This window comes from Lonchura striata, chromosome 1, assembly GCF_046129695.1.
Source record: "Lonchura striata isolate bLonStr1 chromosome 1, bLonStr1.mat, whole genome shotgun sequence".
Taxonomy (NCBI): domain Eukaryota; kingdom Metazoa; phylum Chordata; class Aves; order Passeriformes; family Estrildidae; genus Lonchura; species Lonchura striata.
This window is the reverse complement of record NC_134603.1, coordinates 83,516,847-83,532,368: the sequence shown is the minus strand read 5'-3', so window position 1 is coordinate 83,532,368 and position 15,522 is coordinate 83,516,847. Positions and strand designations below refer to the sequence as shown.

The window sequence follows — 15,522 nt, the reverse complement described above, 5'->3', positions numbered from 1 at the left end:
TGCATGGCAAAGTTGTGTAATGTACTGCATGTGGAACACCTTTGTGAATAAAGGTTTGGGTCAGACTGAGGCTCGGGGCACAAGTTTTTGGAGAGATATCTCACTTGTGTTGGGCGCTGACAATACATACCCACTTCATAACTACCCCAGGTTGTGGAATCTATTTATTTATTCCGCGCATTGCTTCACTTTACTGTCAATTTATGTAACAGAAACTCATAATTCTGCAGTGTGTGCATGTGTGTGTGTGTGTACATATCTATATAAAGCAGAAGGAGAAAGAGACGTAAAATAAGAAAATATTTGGTTATACCAGATAGCCAAAGATAAATGACTCCACTATGGCTAACTGCAAGTGATCATAGAACTTGCAGCCCAGTTAAACAAGGTTTCTTAAGGGTCAACACTAAGGCTGACACATCATCACCAATGGCCTGGAAAAGGGGACAGAAGGGCCCTAGGACCCTGAGCAAGTTTGCATATGACACAAAACTGCACAGAGCACGACATGCGAAGGCAGGCCTATGATTCACATTGACCTTGACAAGCAGGAGTAATGGTCTACTAGGGGGCTTATATACAGGGAGAGGCTGATCTAACTGGGTTTATCCAGCCAAGAGAAAAGAGGACAAAATCTGATTGATGTCTTCAATTATCTAAGTTGTTTTATAGAGAAGAATGAGCCAAGCCATTCTCTGAGATGCTCAACAAGAAGCAACAGACTAAAATGGAAACAACAGAAATTCTGACTGGAGAGGATAAAAGATTCTTAGAACAGCTGAGCAGGTTAGCCAGTGTCCTGCGTAACCCAGAATGTAATTGTTTTCTGTCTCTAGCTGTGCTATGTCATCTGCCCAAAATTTTTACTGTCTCTTTAAGAGATGATGTTCAGAAATGGAACTGCAGAGGTATCTCAATTTAGAGACAAATTTAGGAGAAAACTCTCTGGAATGAGTTTTAAAGGGTTCCAAGAATTCCTTTCCACCAGTATGAAAGGAATGAGAGGGAGGTGTCTTTACAAACTGTAGGCCTGCTGGTAGATAAAGTCAGATACTGATAGGTGAAAGAAGAAATGGTAGGAACCATACCTTCCATAGGAATTCCACTAATTTACATAGATCCTTGCTCACCCAAAGCTGTGCTAAATTCCTAGACTTACAGAAAAAGAACAGAGACACAAAGAAAAGGTGGTGTTGGGAGGGGGAGCAGGGGGTCTCTATTATGCAATTCAGGAAGTCTGTACCTCTCAAGTACCTCAAATAATTGGAAAAGAGAGGGAAATGCAGCCAGGAAATTAGGATAAAAAGGAGGCTGCATTCTCTAGCAATTTGAGAGACCCCATAGAAAATGCCCCATGGCCTCTGCCTTTGTTCAAATAAAGCTACAGGACTTTACACATAAAGGAGATGTCCTCTAGCTGTTCAAATAAAGCTACAGGACTTTACACATAAAGGAGATGTCCTCTAGCTCCTTTTTGAACATAAACCACTGACACTGTGGATTAATTTTCCTGACAAATAGAAAATGAATACTAGTGGATGAAAGTGAAAAAACAGAAAACTGAACAGTTTATTAACAAACAGAATGCCCACAAGGCACAGTAAAAATAGTAAATTAAATGCTAGATATTAAACTTTCAGATCTTGCCCCCCCCACCCACCCAAACTGTGAGAAACTAAGCCCACTCATCAGTTAAAATTTAAAGGAAATTTAATAAGAGACAATAGGGGACAAAAAAGGAACTGCTCTGGGTGCTTAGCCACAGCCAGAGGCACACCAGTTGTGAAAAACACCAATCACTTGTTTTTAGAATTTTTAAAAGCTGGGCCAAAATTCATGGCTTCTCCGTGGATGTGCAAACTTCACTGGATCTGCGGGCCTGGGCCTCACTAGTTTCTGTCTGTGTGAGAACTCACAAGGGGAGATGCAAGTGTGCCTCGACTGCTACCGATTTGGGGGATCCTTTAAACAGCAACAAGACCCCAAGGGAAAGCGAGTCCACCTCGCACGTCCCAACTGGACTTGGAGGAGTACCTCCTCCTGTGCGGTGGCACACAGCAGCTGGCAAGCCTTCCGATGGCTGGGGCCGGCGCTCCCTGTTCCACAAACCAGCTGGCCCTGTATGCCGACCCCACCGCAGCAGGCCGGGGAATGATCCGCTTACGGACAGCCACCGCTGGTTTCCTCCCACGGTGCGGGGGTGGAGTGGGAGGCCTCATTCACAGGGAACCAAGAGCATCTCTCTCCGGGCTTCCTGGCACAGGCGTAGGAGGGATCGACGCCTTCAGCGGATCCGCTTCCATGGTCAGCAATTACTCTGACCGGAGCTGCGGTCCATCCTGCCCCTTCACTTTCACCAGTGCAAACGGGACAACCGCCTCCTCCTCCTCCCCCTCGTGTGGCGTGTGGATTGGTCCCGCCGATGGGTTTCCCCCTGCACCGCAGGTGGGCGCGGAGCTGCCTCCGCCGCCGCCAAGGGATGAAGCCGGTTCTGTGCCAGGGGCTGGCCTCCCCGTGCTGGAGCTCACCACCAGCTCCTCTGCCCGCAGCCGGTTCATTGGCAGCGCAGTGCCAGTCGGGGATGCCCCCCTGCCAGCTCCGCCGCCTCCAGCCAGCCCGGCTCCCATCCGGGACACGAGCTGTGGCGCTTAAGAAGTTCCCCAGCCCGCCTCGCCGCTCCCAGCTGGCCACCCCCCGCAGCTTCCCTCAAGTTGCCAGGGAACACGGACAGGGACAGCAGCGAATACCAATAGCCTGTCCCTTTTTGCAAGGGCGTGCCCTCGCAGCTGGGCACCAGCCCCACTATGCTGCGAAATCTGAAGGTCAGCATTCCCCTGGGACCTTCCCTGGGACGGGGCCCCTTGCTTTGTAGGGTCCCTGCTGGCCTTGGAGCATCCTGTGTGTCCCGCTCCCATTCACAAGGCGGAAGGAGCGGGGTCCCAAGAGGCTGTGGCTTGGTCCACGCCCGGGAGGGGCACGGGAAGGGCGAAACGCCGGGGGGATGGCCGAGACATTGGCTCCTTGGTGGGGACGAGCATTGAAGAAGTCCGGGAGTGAGTTGCCCATCTGGAGACGGGCACGGGCTGTCCTAGGGACCCCAGATCCAGGGGACCCGAATGACACCAGTGCAAAGCTGGGGGAAGGGAACAAGCCAAACGAATCTGGGCTCGACAGCGGCGGAGTCGCTGCCCCGCCCGCCAGGGCTGGATCCCTCGGCCGCTACTGCTTCCACAAGTCAGGCTCGGCCCTACTGGTTGAATTAAAGGCTGTGGCCATGACATTCCAGCAATTTTCCCAAGTACCTCTGAAGATGATCACAGTTTTATACAGAAAAGGTAATCCTGCAAACCATCCAATTAGAGCTTGGGCTGTGGACAGGCCTTAACTGTACCTGGATGGGACGATTGACAATCAGCCCAGATGTTTTCTGCATCCAAAGGATTCAAGTCATTTTGGCTTGGCAATTTGACCACATATTTATGACAGCTGAGCCTACTTTTAAAGGGAGTTTGGAAAGCATTGTCTGGACATGATTTCCAACTGTACTGATTTGAGGCTTATCAGCTGTTGCAGACTCGGGATGACAGTCCATACTATAGTGCCTGATAACTATATAATGTCACATGTGTTATTGATTATGTGCATTATCTCATTGATTTCTAATTGTTGCCAATTTCTTCTTCATTGCATGCATTGCTTTTGCTCCGACATTTCCTCATGCTCATAACCAAGACACGTCTGTGTCTAGAAACATACAGAAGCAATTCCTCAGTGAAGCTTTGTTATCATCATAGTATCATGTCCCTATTAACCTTCTTCAGTTGTTCTCTGTTTCAGGATCAAGAAAAACATTCAGGGATGTCAAAGATCAACATCTCCAGCTAATGTACCTTCTCCTGGAGTTTAAAACAATGATCATTCATTGCATTCTCCAAAGAGACATTATTATTTGGGTTTCTCATATTGTAAACCTTGTCTTAATGATATGATATAAATAGATATTCTATAGGTAAAGAATCTATCTCCCTGACCATTCTAAGTCAGCATCTGATTGAGGTTCTGATTGACAACCAGCAAATTTTTAAGGGAATCTCTTGAGCTGTTTGCTCTCCTTTCTGCAAAGGGCCCTGCAGAGGAGTACAAATGCTGCTTTTCTCTTTAAACACAAAAGGGTGAACTGTGGCAGCAGCTCTCTGGCCACGGAGATCAGGCACAGACTTTCCCAGGCCTTTCTGGGAAAGCCTGTGAGAAAATCAGATAAAAGAATGACAGACAGTTCTCTACCTTCACTTGCTGTACCTGTTGTTGTGAACATGTGGAATGTGTTAAGCAGATTTTTTTACCAAAGGGTGGTTTCTTAATTACCCAATGGTGATGGTGTTTGGATTGGAGGACCAATTAGGTCCAGGTGTATCGTAACTATCTATAAAAGCAATGGATTTCTTAATAATGATATCTATATAATAAAAATATTGATCAGCCTTCTGTGAATCATGGAGCTGATGCTAATTATTACCTGGCTGGGGGCCCACTGTGGCGACAGGGTCAGCCTTTTTCTCCCAGGCAACTAGTGACAGGACAAGAGGACATAGCCTTGAGCTGTGCCAGGAGAGGATTAGATTGGTCATAGGAAGAAATTCTTCATGGAAAGGGTTGTTAAGGATTGGAATAAGCTGCCTAAGGAGGCAGTTGTATCACCAATCCCTGGAGGTGTTCAAGAAAATATTGGATGTGGCACTTAATGCTTAGTTGACAAGGTAGAAATTGGTAAAAACTTGATGATCTTGGAGGTCTTTTCTGACTTAAATGATTCTGTGAAGTCTAAACAACTAGAAAATTTGGACATCTTTAATATTAAACCAAAATTTTGGTAAAATTTTCACTTTAAGCATGAATAGTTACACGAAACATTGAATTCTTCTGAAAACATCTTATCTATTAAGTTCTTTCAGACACAGTATTGTTTCTTTCTGCAGAACCCTGTCCTTAAGAAACTCACCTAATATCGTTCCTTGTTACCTGACGTGACTGCAGCCCCAAATTCTCAAATCTAAAATGAGTCGTACTCTGCTCCATTCCCTTGGAAGGGCATTTCACATGGAAACTTACTCAGCCCAGAGGGTAAATTCATTCCAGTGACACTGATACACAAACTCTATTGCTGTTCCAAAGGGTATTCTATTATACTGTTGTAAGGCTCTCAAAGTAGAAAGAGAAAGCCTGAAACACTATGTTTCATCAGAGCACTTATACAGGAGTTACTAGTTTCAATGTCTTCATCGTGGTCCAGGTAACTGTGCAACTGTACACATTACTATTCATCAGAAGGAATATTTAACATGGTCTTCAGAACTAGAAATTAATATTAATTCCCCTGAGGAATATGTACAAACTACAAGGAAGACAACAGTGAAAAAGCAACTGGATAAATTGTAAACCAGAGAAAGTTTCAGGTAGATTAGAAGTGTAAGCAGCAGCATGCCATAAGCTGAATAGAAAAAAAAATCACAAACTAATTTGCAGTATGTGCAACCATCTGTCCTGTCTGCTAAATACTGAGTGATTGCTATGTACCTCAATCAGTTGATACAGGGTTGCACAATACAGTAAGCAGCTCCTACTTTAATTTCTGTGCCTCTAAGTGATTGAAAGCATGGCCTGAAACACATAAGCAACCTGGTCTAGCATCACTACCACTGCCCATGGTAGGGGCCTTGGAACTACATGATCTTTAAGGTCCCCTTTAAGCCAAACCATTCTGTAATTCTATAGTCTTTCCCTAGCTTACTCGCTATAGAAAGATGTGGTGTAAGTGGTAAATGCAGGCAGTAATGACAAGCGATGCTAAATATTAAAAATGTTTACAAATGCTTGGACAAAATAAAAAGCTTGATCACTTAATGAGTATTATGTTCCCACAAGATGCTGTCTGAGTGAGGTGAACTGGTATGCTCCCATTTGAAAAACTAGGGGACGGTGTGTGTGTCAGGGAATGACATCAGTGATGCATGCCCTTGTCTAGGCAGCAGGCCTAGCTTGCCAGCATGGCAGCAGAGAGAAGGTGGCAAGGGTGATTAGCCTCTGAGAGATAACACAGAGAAATGGAAATTTTCAGTTCTCCTGAAATTCCTAGATAGAGTTTAAAAACTAACTAGCAAAAAAAAAAAAAAAAAAAAAAAAAAAAAAAAAAAAAAAGATAAATTTGTCCGGAACCAGTGGATAAATAGATATTGAGGAATACAGTGGAATTTTTTGGCAAAGTTATGTAACAAGAAGCAACAGTGCAGGCCCAAAAAAATGTTCATGTGAAGGTTATCTGTGATATCGGGACACTCAGTGAGTAGCAGCGGCAGAGATGCCCTTTAGATGACCGTTTTGGACCATAAAAGGACTTCCAACAGGAGGCGGACGCATGCAAATTAGGCCTACAACAGTGATGTTTATGCATTAGCTAGGAAATAAGTTGTCATGAAATGTATGGTCATGATGGAATAAATGCCCTCTTGTAGTTTCATGATACACATCCGATTAGAGGAAATATCCTCCCAAAGTGTCCAACACTGCAATAAAGAATGCTGCCTTTCAAATATTTCAAATTGTGTCCGTTTGTGTTCCGGCCGATTTCGGTGCCACCTCAGGCTCGTCGCGGGCCACCGAGACCAAAGTCCGGCGGCGGCAGTTGCCGGGGAGCGGGGCTTTTCCAGGGAGCTGGAGGCCGCTCTGTCGCGAGCCAGCCGCCCCCGCGCGCCGCTCCAGCGCGGCTCCGCCCCGCCGCGCGCGCCACGTGAAAGGAGCGCCTGCGCCAGGATCACGGTACTTCCCTTACCGGAAGTGCCCGTACCTAATAGAAGATAAAACAATAGTACTGGTAGAAGGGCGTGGCTGAGGCGGTGCCTTTCAGTGGGCTAAGTCGCTGTTCACCCGTCGCCTTCAAACGCTCAGTCTCTGCAGAGAGCACTTTTGCTGTCTTTTCTGCTGCTAATAGTCAGGCAGCAGAGGAGGCGAAGGCGAGTCGGGTCCTTGTGAAGGCCGAGGCGCGGCGTGTGACGCACTGGAGCGGCGCACACGCACCGCTGCCGGGGCCGGACAGAGGCGTGGGCACGATGATGCCCGGAGAGACGCCGCCGCCGTCGGCCGGGACTGAGGCCGCCGGCAGGGCCTGCGCCAACTGCGGTGTTCTCCAGCAGGTAGGCATGGACCGCCGTCCCTGTGGCGCTGGAGTGGGGCTTTTGCTCACGGGCGAGGTAGCGGATCAGTGCCGGACCGCTGGCGGGAAGCGTCGGGAACTAAAGTCACCGCTCCCTGTGCCGTCGGGAACTAAAGTCACCGCTCCCTGTGCCGTCGGGAACGCGGATAGCGTGTGTGGTACACGGGGTCTGTAAAAGTAGCAGCAGCGTCGAGCTTTAGCCAGGCGAAGTGTGGAAAAATAGCTCGTGTCTTTGTGACCTGCCTAGTGGGATCTGTCAGGGAATTTCTAGTTGTGTCCTTTTGGCTTTGCTTCGGTGCAGTATAAGGATTTAGAATTTACTTCCTTGAGGGCTCTGAAGCGAGTGTGTATTTTTATGGTATTATGCTTTGGGTAATTTTTGGTTTTCCTTTAAATAAAGAGAAGGTCCTGTTGAGAGTTCACAAGGCACACTTAGAATGAGTATGGATGAGAAACTGGAAAATCAGTAGACTCAAGTGAGCTAATGTTTATTGCTTATGTTCTGTCAAAGGTCAATTGGATTTTGACGGGGAAAATTACAGGGATTTAGTATAGAATCTACTGCAAAGGCAAAGTTTCAAGAGCTTTTGTAGCAAGGCCTCACTTAAAGATGCATTCTTACTTGTGGAGCCTGTATTCTTTTCATGAATGAAGACAGTTTATTGTACTTTGTATAAAATTAACAGTTGGATTAGGGGTTATTTACAGTACCAATTTTTGGGGTGTAAATTCTTTACTGACTTGAGACTCTTCCTTACAGAATTTGAATGAATATGTAGCTGCATTAATTGCACTGAAGCAAAAAATAATTGATGGAGAGTAAGTACAGTTTAATGTGGTTTTGTTTGTTTGGGTTTTTTAATTTTTTTTTTCTTATTCTTAAGTATTTACAGCTTTATTCTTCTTAAGTACTTATAGCAATGCAGGAGATATGATTTTTTTGAATGTGGGTATTTGTTTATGCACTACACTAAATGCTTCTCAAAATGAAAGGTCTTCACAAACACATCTTAAATCTAGACTGTAAGACTAATTTATTCTGTAAAACATCTGTGTATAATGACAATAAACAGGGCTATTTTGTGTGCCTATAATATTGTTAGAAGTACAGGCAGAAGTGACTCTGAAGAGATTTATTTATTTTAGGCAGAAGCAGATTTTTGATATTTATTTATATTTATTTTGTTCATTTAATTGTGCTCGCTTATTTAATTATTCTGTAGTGAAGAATGTGGGAACTGAAAGTTGAGTACATACATAAACTTTTCCAGCAGAATTTAGTCTGATCATTGAGCTCCGAAATTCTGTTGGGATTAAATATAAGACTATGAAAAGTGAAGCTGAACATTGTACAGAACAATATGATTATAAAATCCTTCTGACAGTTTGCTTTTTTTCTGTGCTTGCTTCCAGTTCTTCTCAAAACCCATCAACATATTGTATGGAATAAGATAATAGGATATGTTATGTATGCCTCCATACTATGGCCTGATACCCATGCTATGTCTCCTAATTGTAGTGGTTTGTTTCTTATCTCTCCTTTTGTAGATGCATGTGAATCTAAATGACAGTCCTGCATTCTATTTCCAGAGATTATTTCAGATAGCACACACTGAGTCTCTTAACTAGGATCCTTTTTTCAAAGCTCCTTTGTTGTGATTTGTTTTCTGGCCTCTAAATTTTGTGTCCCTCTTCTTATTGCCAGTGCATATATTTCTTGTGGAAATTGCCTCTTCTTTAACTAGTTGCAGCTCAGCCTTTCTCTTTTGCTTTACTGGATTGCTCTTAACTATTGCAATAGAAAGTAATGCAGCCCTCTCTGTATTAGGGTAATTCCCATGGTATTACTCTTTCTTGTAATTTCTTTTCTTTGTTTTTAAAAGACATAATATTTGAGGAAAGAAAGGAGTAGCTTTCTTCGGTGCTGTCCCATAGCCCTCTTGCATCAGGGTGTTACCCTTTATGGCTGCTAGGAGAATAATATAAAGATTAAAACCTTTTAGGGTCTTTCAAACTATTTCTCTGAGATGTGTATTCTTTTTTAGGAAAACACCCTTTCAGGTTTGGAAACTTTTTTTTTTTGGAAACATTTTTTTTTAAGATATATATATATATATATATGAATATATGTGTTCTAGTATATATATGTATATTATTTCCTTTGTCTAAGCAGTACTTTTTTTTTAAAGCTGGAATTAGTTAATGGCTACAACTTCATGTAATTGCCAGTTGTGTTTTTTTTCTACTTAAAGCAGTTTGATTTGAGGTTTGAATGGCTTAATGAAATCAAAGGGTTATATTGACTACTATCAGAAAATGTAAATCAATTGTACACTTTCTCTATTTATCTATAAAGCAAAAGGAAAGATACCCTCACTGCGATTGTCAAAATCAGGTGAGAAAATGAGTAATGTCTGTGTTTTTTCTTTTCTTACAGTCGTTTGCTGACAGAGTATCAACAGAAATGCACTGATATCCTTTAGTTTTCTATTTGTGTTCTTACAGGATTAGTACACCTAAAACATTTATAAAAGGGCTTGAGGCTTTCTATTTAGGTTATGACATGTTGTCTCTAATAAAGAACAAACTGGGTGGGTTTTGTAAAGAAAGTAGGCCTTTGGAATTAAAGCTATCCACTTAAGATCTGCCTGTTTCTGGTATATGGTTTAAGGTGGTCTATTTAAAATCTGAGTTGCTGAGAATTATTCAATCTTTTTTTCATATAACAGAAGAAGCTCTTCTTATTCACTTCAAATTTATTTCAATGCTTGTATTAAACACTTAGTTCTGCAAGTCTCAGGGAGTTGTTTTTTTTCTGCGAGGAAGTCTTTACTGGATCTTTCTTTGCAAGTGGCAGTTGGGTTGAAATATACTTAAGGACACTTGATAAACTATTTTTAATTTCTACCTTAACAAGAGATAACAGCTTCAATTTGCTGAAAGGTAAGTTGGATTTATATTGTTTACTAAAGATGTATTACTATATTCTCTGTGTTGTGGTTAGTTTTAGGAGTCTGACGGTGTCATCATGGGTCTAAGCTGCACTTTTAGTATGGTACTTTTACTATGCTTCCTAGGCCATAGTTAGCAAAGGTATGATGAGGAGAGAAATCTGTCCTTCCTCTACAGTACCTGTGTGGGATTCTTTCCTGGCCCTGGGCTTGTGAGAGTCTTAAAAAAGTAACCAAGTAGAGATAAATGAAGCTTGTCTTTTGGTGGTGGTTAAATGTATGCCTGTTTGGGGTGTCCATATCTGTGTAAAGGATTTTGACTTAAGAGTTATGTCTGTGTGTCCTTGCTTACTCTGTGATTATAGAGGAAGAGGCAGCATATAATTTTTATGGACTCCAACCTGCCTGCTGAAAAACACTTGCATTTGGACTCTGCTCTTACTTTATAGCACTGTGTATGCAGAGACACTTATTACTGGCACTTTATTGTAGGCAGCATACTTCTATGGTACATGCCACCTGCTTACTCTAGCTTTGGGTTCAGTGTGGTGTTTTTATATCAGATCTTGGATTTTCTGTAAATAGCTGAAAAAATAAGAGCACTGAAACTCTTAAAGTTGTTAGGTGTGTCTCTCACAGCAGTGTTTTCCATAGGATAAAAGCAAAATGCTCAGATACTTGATTGAAGAATCAGAATACTGAGTTTCAAAGCATCTGTGTTTTTGGCAACTTGTTAAATTGCACATCTAATTTCAGAGAGATCTCTGCTCTTCGTTGCCAAGTGGAGAAGATGTTACAGAAAATTCTGCCTCTGGAAAAATACCAGGAAGAGTTGGGTTCCTTGAAGGCAGAATTGGAAGAAAAAAAGGTGTGCGTGTTTAAATAACTTGCACTTTTTTTGTTGAAGGAAATGCATATTCCTGATGCTCATCTTAATGAATCTGACTTTAACGAGCTGTGTTCTTATTTCCAGCTCACTGGGACAGGTAACTGGTGAAATTAGGTGGAATTAATTAAATTACTTCTGGCTTCAGAGAGGCAATAAGTTTAGATTGTTGTAGTTCCTACAATTTTTGATCATATTTGGTTATTTCCTCACTAAGAAAGGAAGGAGAAACATTCAGACTCCTTTGGTTTTCTGCTCTGATCTTGTCAGATTATTGAATATCACTTGTACTAATGAAAAGGTGCCAAGGAGGAGGGTCTGTGCAGAATAGTGTTGTGCTTCTGTTACCTTTTGGAACATATGTTTTCACATCATTAGCTTCTGGAGTTTATTCCTAATTTCTCTCCCATCACTTAGCTGAGATTCAGTCTACAGGAAAGAAGGTTTAGATTGTTCGAATTACCTACATGTATGTATTTTCTAGACATAACTGTAATTTCTGAAGAAAATACCCCACTTTCTTTCTTGTAGCTTTTTTATAATGGTATAAGAAAGATACTAACATTTGTCTTGTTGCTGTGCCTAGTTAATGTTCTGTGTTAGAAAGTTTTATAATTTCTCTTCCCTCAGCAAGCATTAGTAGCTGGTGTCCTGATGGCACATTTTCAGAAAAAATAGGATTATATATATGGTGTATAATAGTTAAGCGCTTGACTTTAAGTTCCTATCCAGCTAGGTGTTGAAGGCATGTACTCAAAAGATAGACATAAAGAGATTCATGTGTTTGTTTGTTATAACTTTTGCTTTTAAAGAAGGAAGATAGCCTGACTTTTCCAACATGCTTCTTTTTTTATTGAATATACTTATACATTTTTGGATCAGCACTGTTTTCATTAGAAGAGGTAAGGTATCTGCCTTTTTTTTTTTTCCCCTCAGTATAACATATTTTAACTGTGCTTTCCTTCTTCAGAGTTCTCTCAAGATTTATCGGGAGAGTCAACTGGAATATGTTAAAATTAAAGAAGAAATATTAAACAGCGATGCTGTGTGAGTAATGCTTCATTTTTTCTTAATCTTTCTTTGCTTCACTTACCTCTTCCAAACTTGATAGTGTACCTTATCTAGTTATGCTTTCCATTTTGCCAAAATTTTTGTAAAATTTTTGTACTTCCGGGTTCTTGGAACAAGGAGTTGATGGAAGAATGATCCTAAGTTTTGTAGCAAACTCTTTTGAGTACTTTATTGTCTTGTCGTGAAGTAGCTTTATGTGTTTGTTTAATAGAAGTCTTTAAGAACAGGATGAAATTGAAAAAAACCTGTAGTTTATCCAATTCTAAGTGGTTCTTAGTCTCAGATTTTTGTTATTGCCATTCATTTCAGTTTTGCTGTTAAGTCTCTGAGGCCAGTCTAGGAATAATACTGCCAAAGTGGTCTGTACTAAAATCAGTCCTTAAAATAATTGTTTTAGTGTAACAGCTCAGCAGTTCATAGTGAATTGTTAGCCATGTTTGGAAATGAGAAGGATGGATTTGGTGGCAAAAGTGCAAAAGTAATTTCTGTTGTCATAATACAGAGTATTCTGAAGCCTTGGTAATTCCCAAAGTTTGTTTTTCCAGTAAGCAGTCAAAGATTCCCTTGACTGGAACATATGTGTGTGTTAACTCTTACAGCTCTTGATGCATACTCTAATGACCTTGTCTAATTGCTCTTTAATCCTTTAATATTTTTAACCTTTAAATCACCTATATATGGGAACTGTGACTTCTCAATATTGTGTGGGAAGGTAGTCATGCTCTCAAAAGAGAACCAGCTAATATATATCAAGGTGTTGGTATTTGTGGTTATTTTTCTTCATGTGCATCACTTTGCATTTACAAAATCCAGTGATTGCTCTCTAGTAACTTGGAATTCTAAGACCCTTTTGATTTTGTAGTCAGCTTTTATTTCTGATGTGTTCTAATACACGTCCCAGCGGGACTCCTGCTGGTGACTCCTTGCTTCCATATAAGCTGGTTAACATTTTTAACTTTGGTGTTTCTAAGCTATTTTGGTGCTACTGGCAGGTCAAGGGAAGTGATTGGTTCCCTCTGCTCAGTACTGGTGTGGCCATGCCTTGAAGTACTGTGCCCAGTTCTGGGCTTTTCTGTACAGGACATATGGGTATACTGGAGAAAGCCTAATGAAGGCCCACATAGATGATCAAGTGACTGAAACATTTCTCAAAAGAAATACTGTAGTTTCTTTACATGACTTGTGAAACATATGGTATTCACAAGCAGAGCAGCAAGCCATTATTACCCAAACGACTGTATGAGGAGACTAGGTTGTCATTTCTTCAGCCATTCTGCACTTACTTCACATATAGACGTACTCAGTGTACTGTGAGCTTATTGAAATATTCAGCACATTGTCTTAATCTAAGAGCAGCAGAGAGCAGCTACCCCATTGCTAACTGCATCTTAAGAAGGAACTGACCACTCTGATGTGCTGGCAGTTTATTGTGTCAGTATAGATATAATGTTTGTCCCTGTCTGTCACTCATATCTTCAAGAAGGAGGAGCCAGGGAACTACAGGCCAGTTAGCCTCACTTTGATCCCTGGGAAGATGGAGCAGATCATTCTTGAACTCATTTTCAGGCACATGAAAGACAAGAAGCTCTGGAGTAGGTAGCATGGCCTCACCAAGAGGAAGTTGTGCTTCACTGACCTTATAAATTGACATGTTTCCTAGATCAGGGGAGAGCTGTGGCTAGTGTCTGACAGGCCATCAATAAGATCTCCAACTCTGCTTCCCATAATAGCCTCATCATAGCCCATTAGGCTGGTGCTGTAGGGGCTAGATGAGCAGACAGTGGATCAAAAACTGGCTGAATGGCTGGGCCATGAGTGTGGTGATGAAGACTGTGCAAAGTCTGGTTGGAGACCAGTAGATAATACTACCCTGGGGGGAGATGGAGAGGGCTGCATAGTGGGTCTAGTCCAGTTTAACATCTTGTTAGTGATCTGCCTCATGCCATGTGTGGCTGATGGGCCAGAGAGGCATGCTGTTATCCAGCACAAGCTTGACAGGCTGAAGAAATGAGCTGACAGAAACCTTGGTAAGTTCAACAAGGAAAAGTGTGAAGCCCAGCACCTGATGAGGAACAATCACATACACCAGTAATAGCTTGGGATGATCTCATCATGTGAGCCAGTGATACACACTGGTGGCAGAGGACTACCAGTATATTGGTTTTCAGTGAGTTTTGCCAACAGGCTGAAGAAGGTGCGACTTCTCTTCTGCTCAGCTCTTCTGATTCCATCCCTGAACAACTGTGTTAGTTCTGGACTTCTCAATACAAGAGAGACATGGATATATGGGAAGGACCATGAAGATGATTGAGGAATAGGAGCATCTCTCCACTGACAGAAGGCTGAGAACTGGGACTGTTAAGTCTGGAGAAGAAAAGACTCATAGGTGGTATTTATCAATGTCTATAAATACCTGAAGGGAGTGTGTAAAGAAAAGAGAACCAGGCTCACTTCCTTGCACCCCAGTTATAGGACAAGAGGCAATGGGAACAAGCTAAGACAAAGAAGGTCATGTTTCCTGTGAACATCAGGAAACACTTTGCTGTGAGAATGACTGAGTACTTCCATAGATTGCCCTGGGAGCCTGTGGCCTTACCATCCTTAGAAATATTCAGAAGCCGTTTGGAGATGGTCCTGGGCACTAAGCTGTAGGTGGCCCAGCTTGAGTAGTGTGGGCTGGACATGATAACTTCCAGAGGATTCTTGCCACCTCATCCTCAATTCTGTGATGCTGTAGCTGTTTTGTATACCTCTGATACTGAAGCCATTTTAAGCTATAGGTCATATGAGTTCATTAATTTGAAAGCTGGATTTATTCAGAAGCAGAGTAATAGTGAAATGTGCATAAAATTGCTGTTAATCTACAGGTACTATTAAAAAACTTAGGTGAGAAATTATCACTCATGTCCTTTGGTCCAGTCTGCCATTCAGAGCCAGTGTTAAAGTTAGCTTGCTCAGGACTGTCTAGCTGAGTTCTGAATATTCCACAGGGGTGGCAATTCCTGTGGAGTGCAACTTCTGTTAGCATAGCATTCTGTCAGCTGCGGTTGTGCATGTATATTAAGGATGAGATAGGAACTTGATTTGGATAGCATAAGAGGAGTTCTGCCCAAATGCATAATCTGCAAACTGCTTTTTTGTAAATTGCTAGATTTAACATCTACCTATTTTCTTCATGTAGTTGTGTGTTGATGAAATTAGTATGGTACTACATATGTAAATGTAATTATTTAATTTATAAATATTATTGCAATGAAGTTGGCACTTCATTTCTCTTCGTTCAGATTCTTAGTTGTTTGTATCACAGTTTTTTTATCTCAAGTTGAAAAGTACCTATGAGGATCATTGAGTCCAACTCCCTTCTAGCAGGACTACTTAAAACTAAGATTGTCATTCAGGTGCTTCTG

At 41.9% G+C, this 15,522-nt stretch overlaps 1 protein-coding gene across 2 annotated transcripts in view; it reads left to right on the top strand.

Moving 5' to 3' along the window:
* Nucleotides 1-6,844: 6,844 nt before the first annotated feature.
* Nucleotides 6,845-15,522, top strand: part of ICE1 (interactor of little elongation complex ELL subunit 1) — a 40,394-nt gene continuing 31,716 nt past the window's right edge. Inside the window, exons 1-6 of one of the 2 annotated variants that reach the window (XM_077785402.1) lie at nt 6,845-7,187; nt 7,968-8,026; nt 9,645-9,680; nt 10,133-10,150; nt 10,915-11,026; nt 12,015-12,091. In XM_077785402.1, coding sequence (XP_077641528.1) covers nt 7,104-7,187; nt 7,968-8,026; nt 9,645-9,680; nt 10,133-10,150; nt 10,915-11,026; nt 12,015-12,091 — 386 coding nt within the window. In that variant the 5' untranslated portion in view covers nt 6,845-7,103. Of the gene's footprint in view, nt 7,188-7,967; nt 8,027-9,644; nt 9,681-10,130; nt 10,151-10,914; nt 11,027-12,014; nt 12,092-15,522 lie in introns of those variants that run through there. The other variant, XM_077785405.1, reaches the window with a different exon arrangement.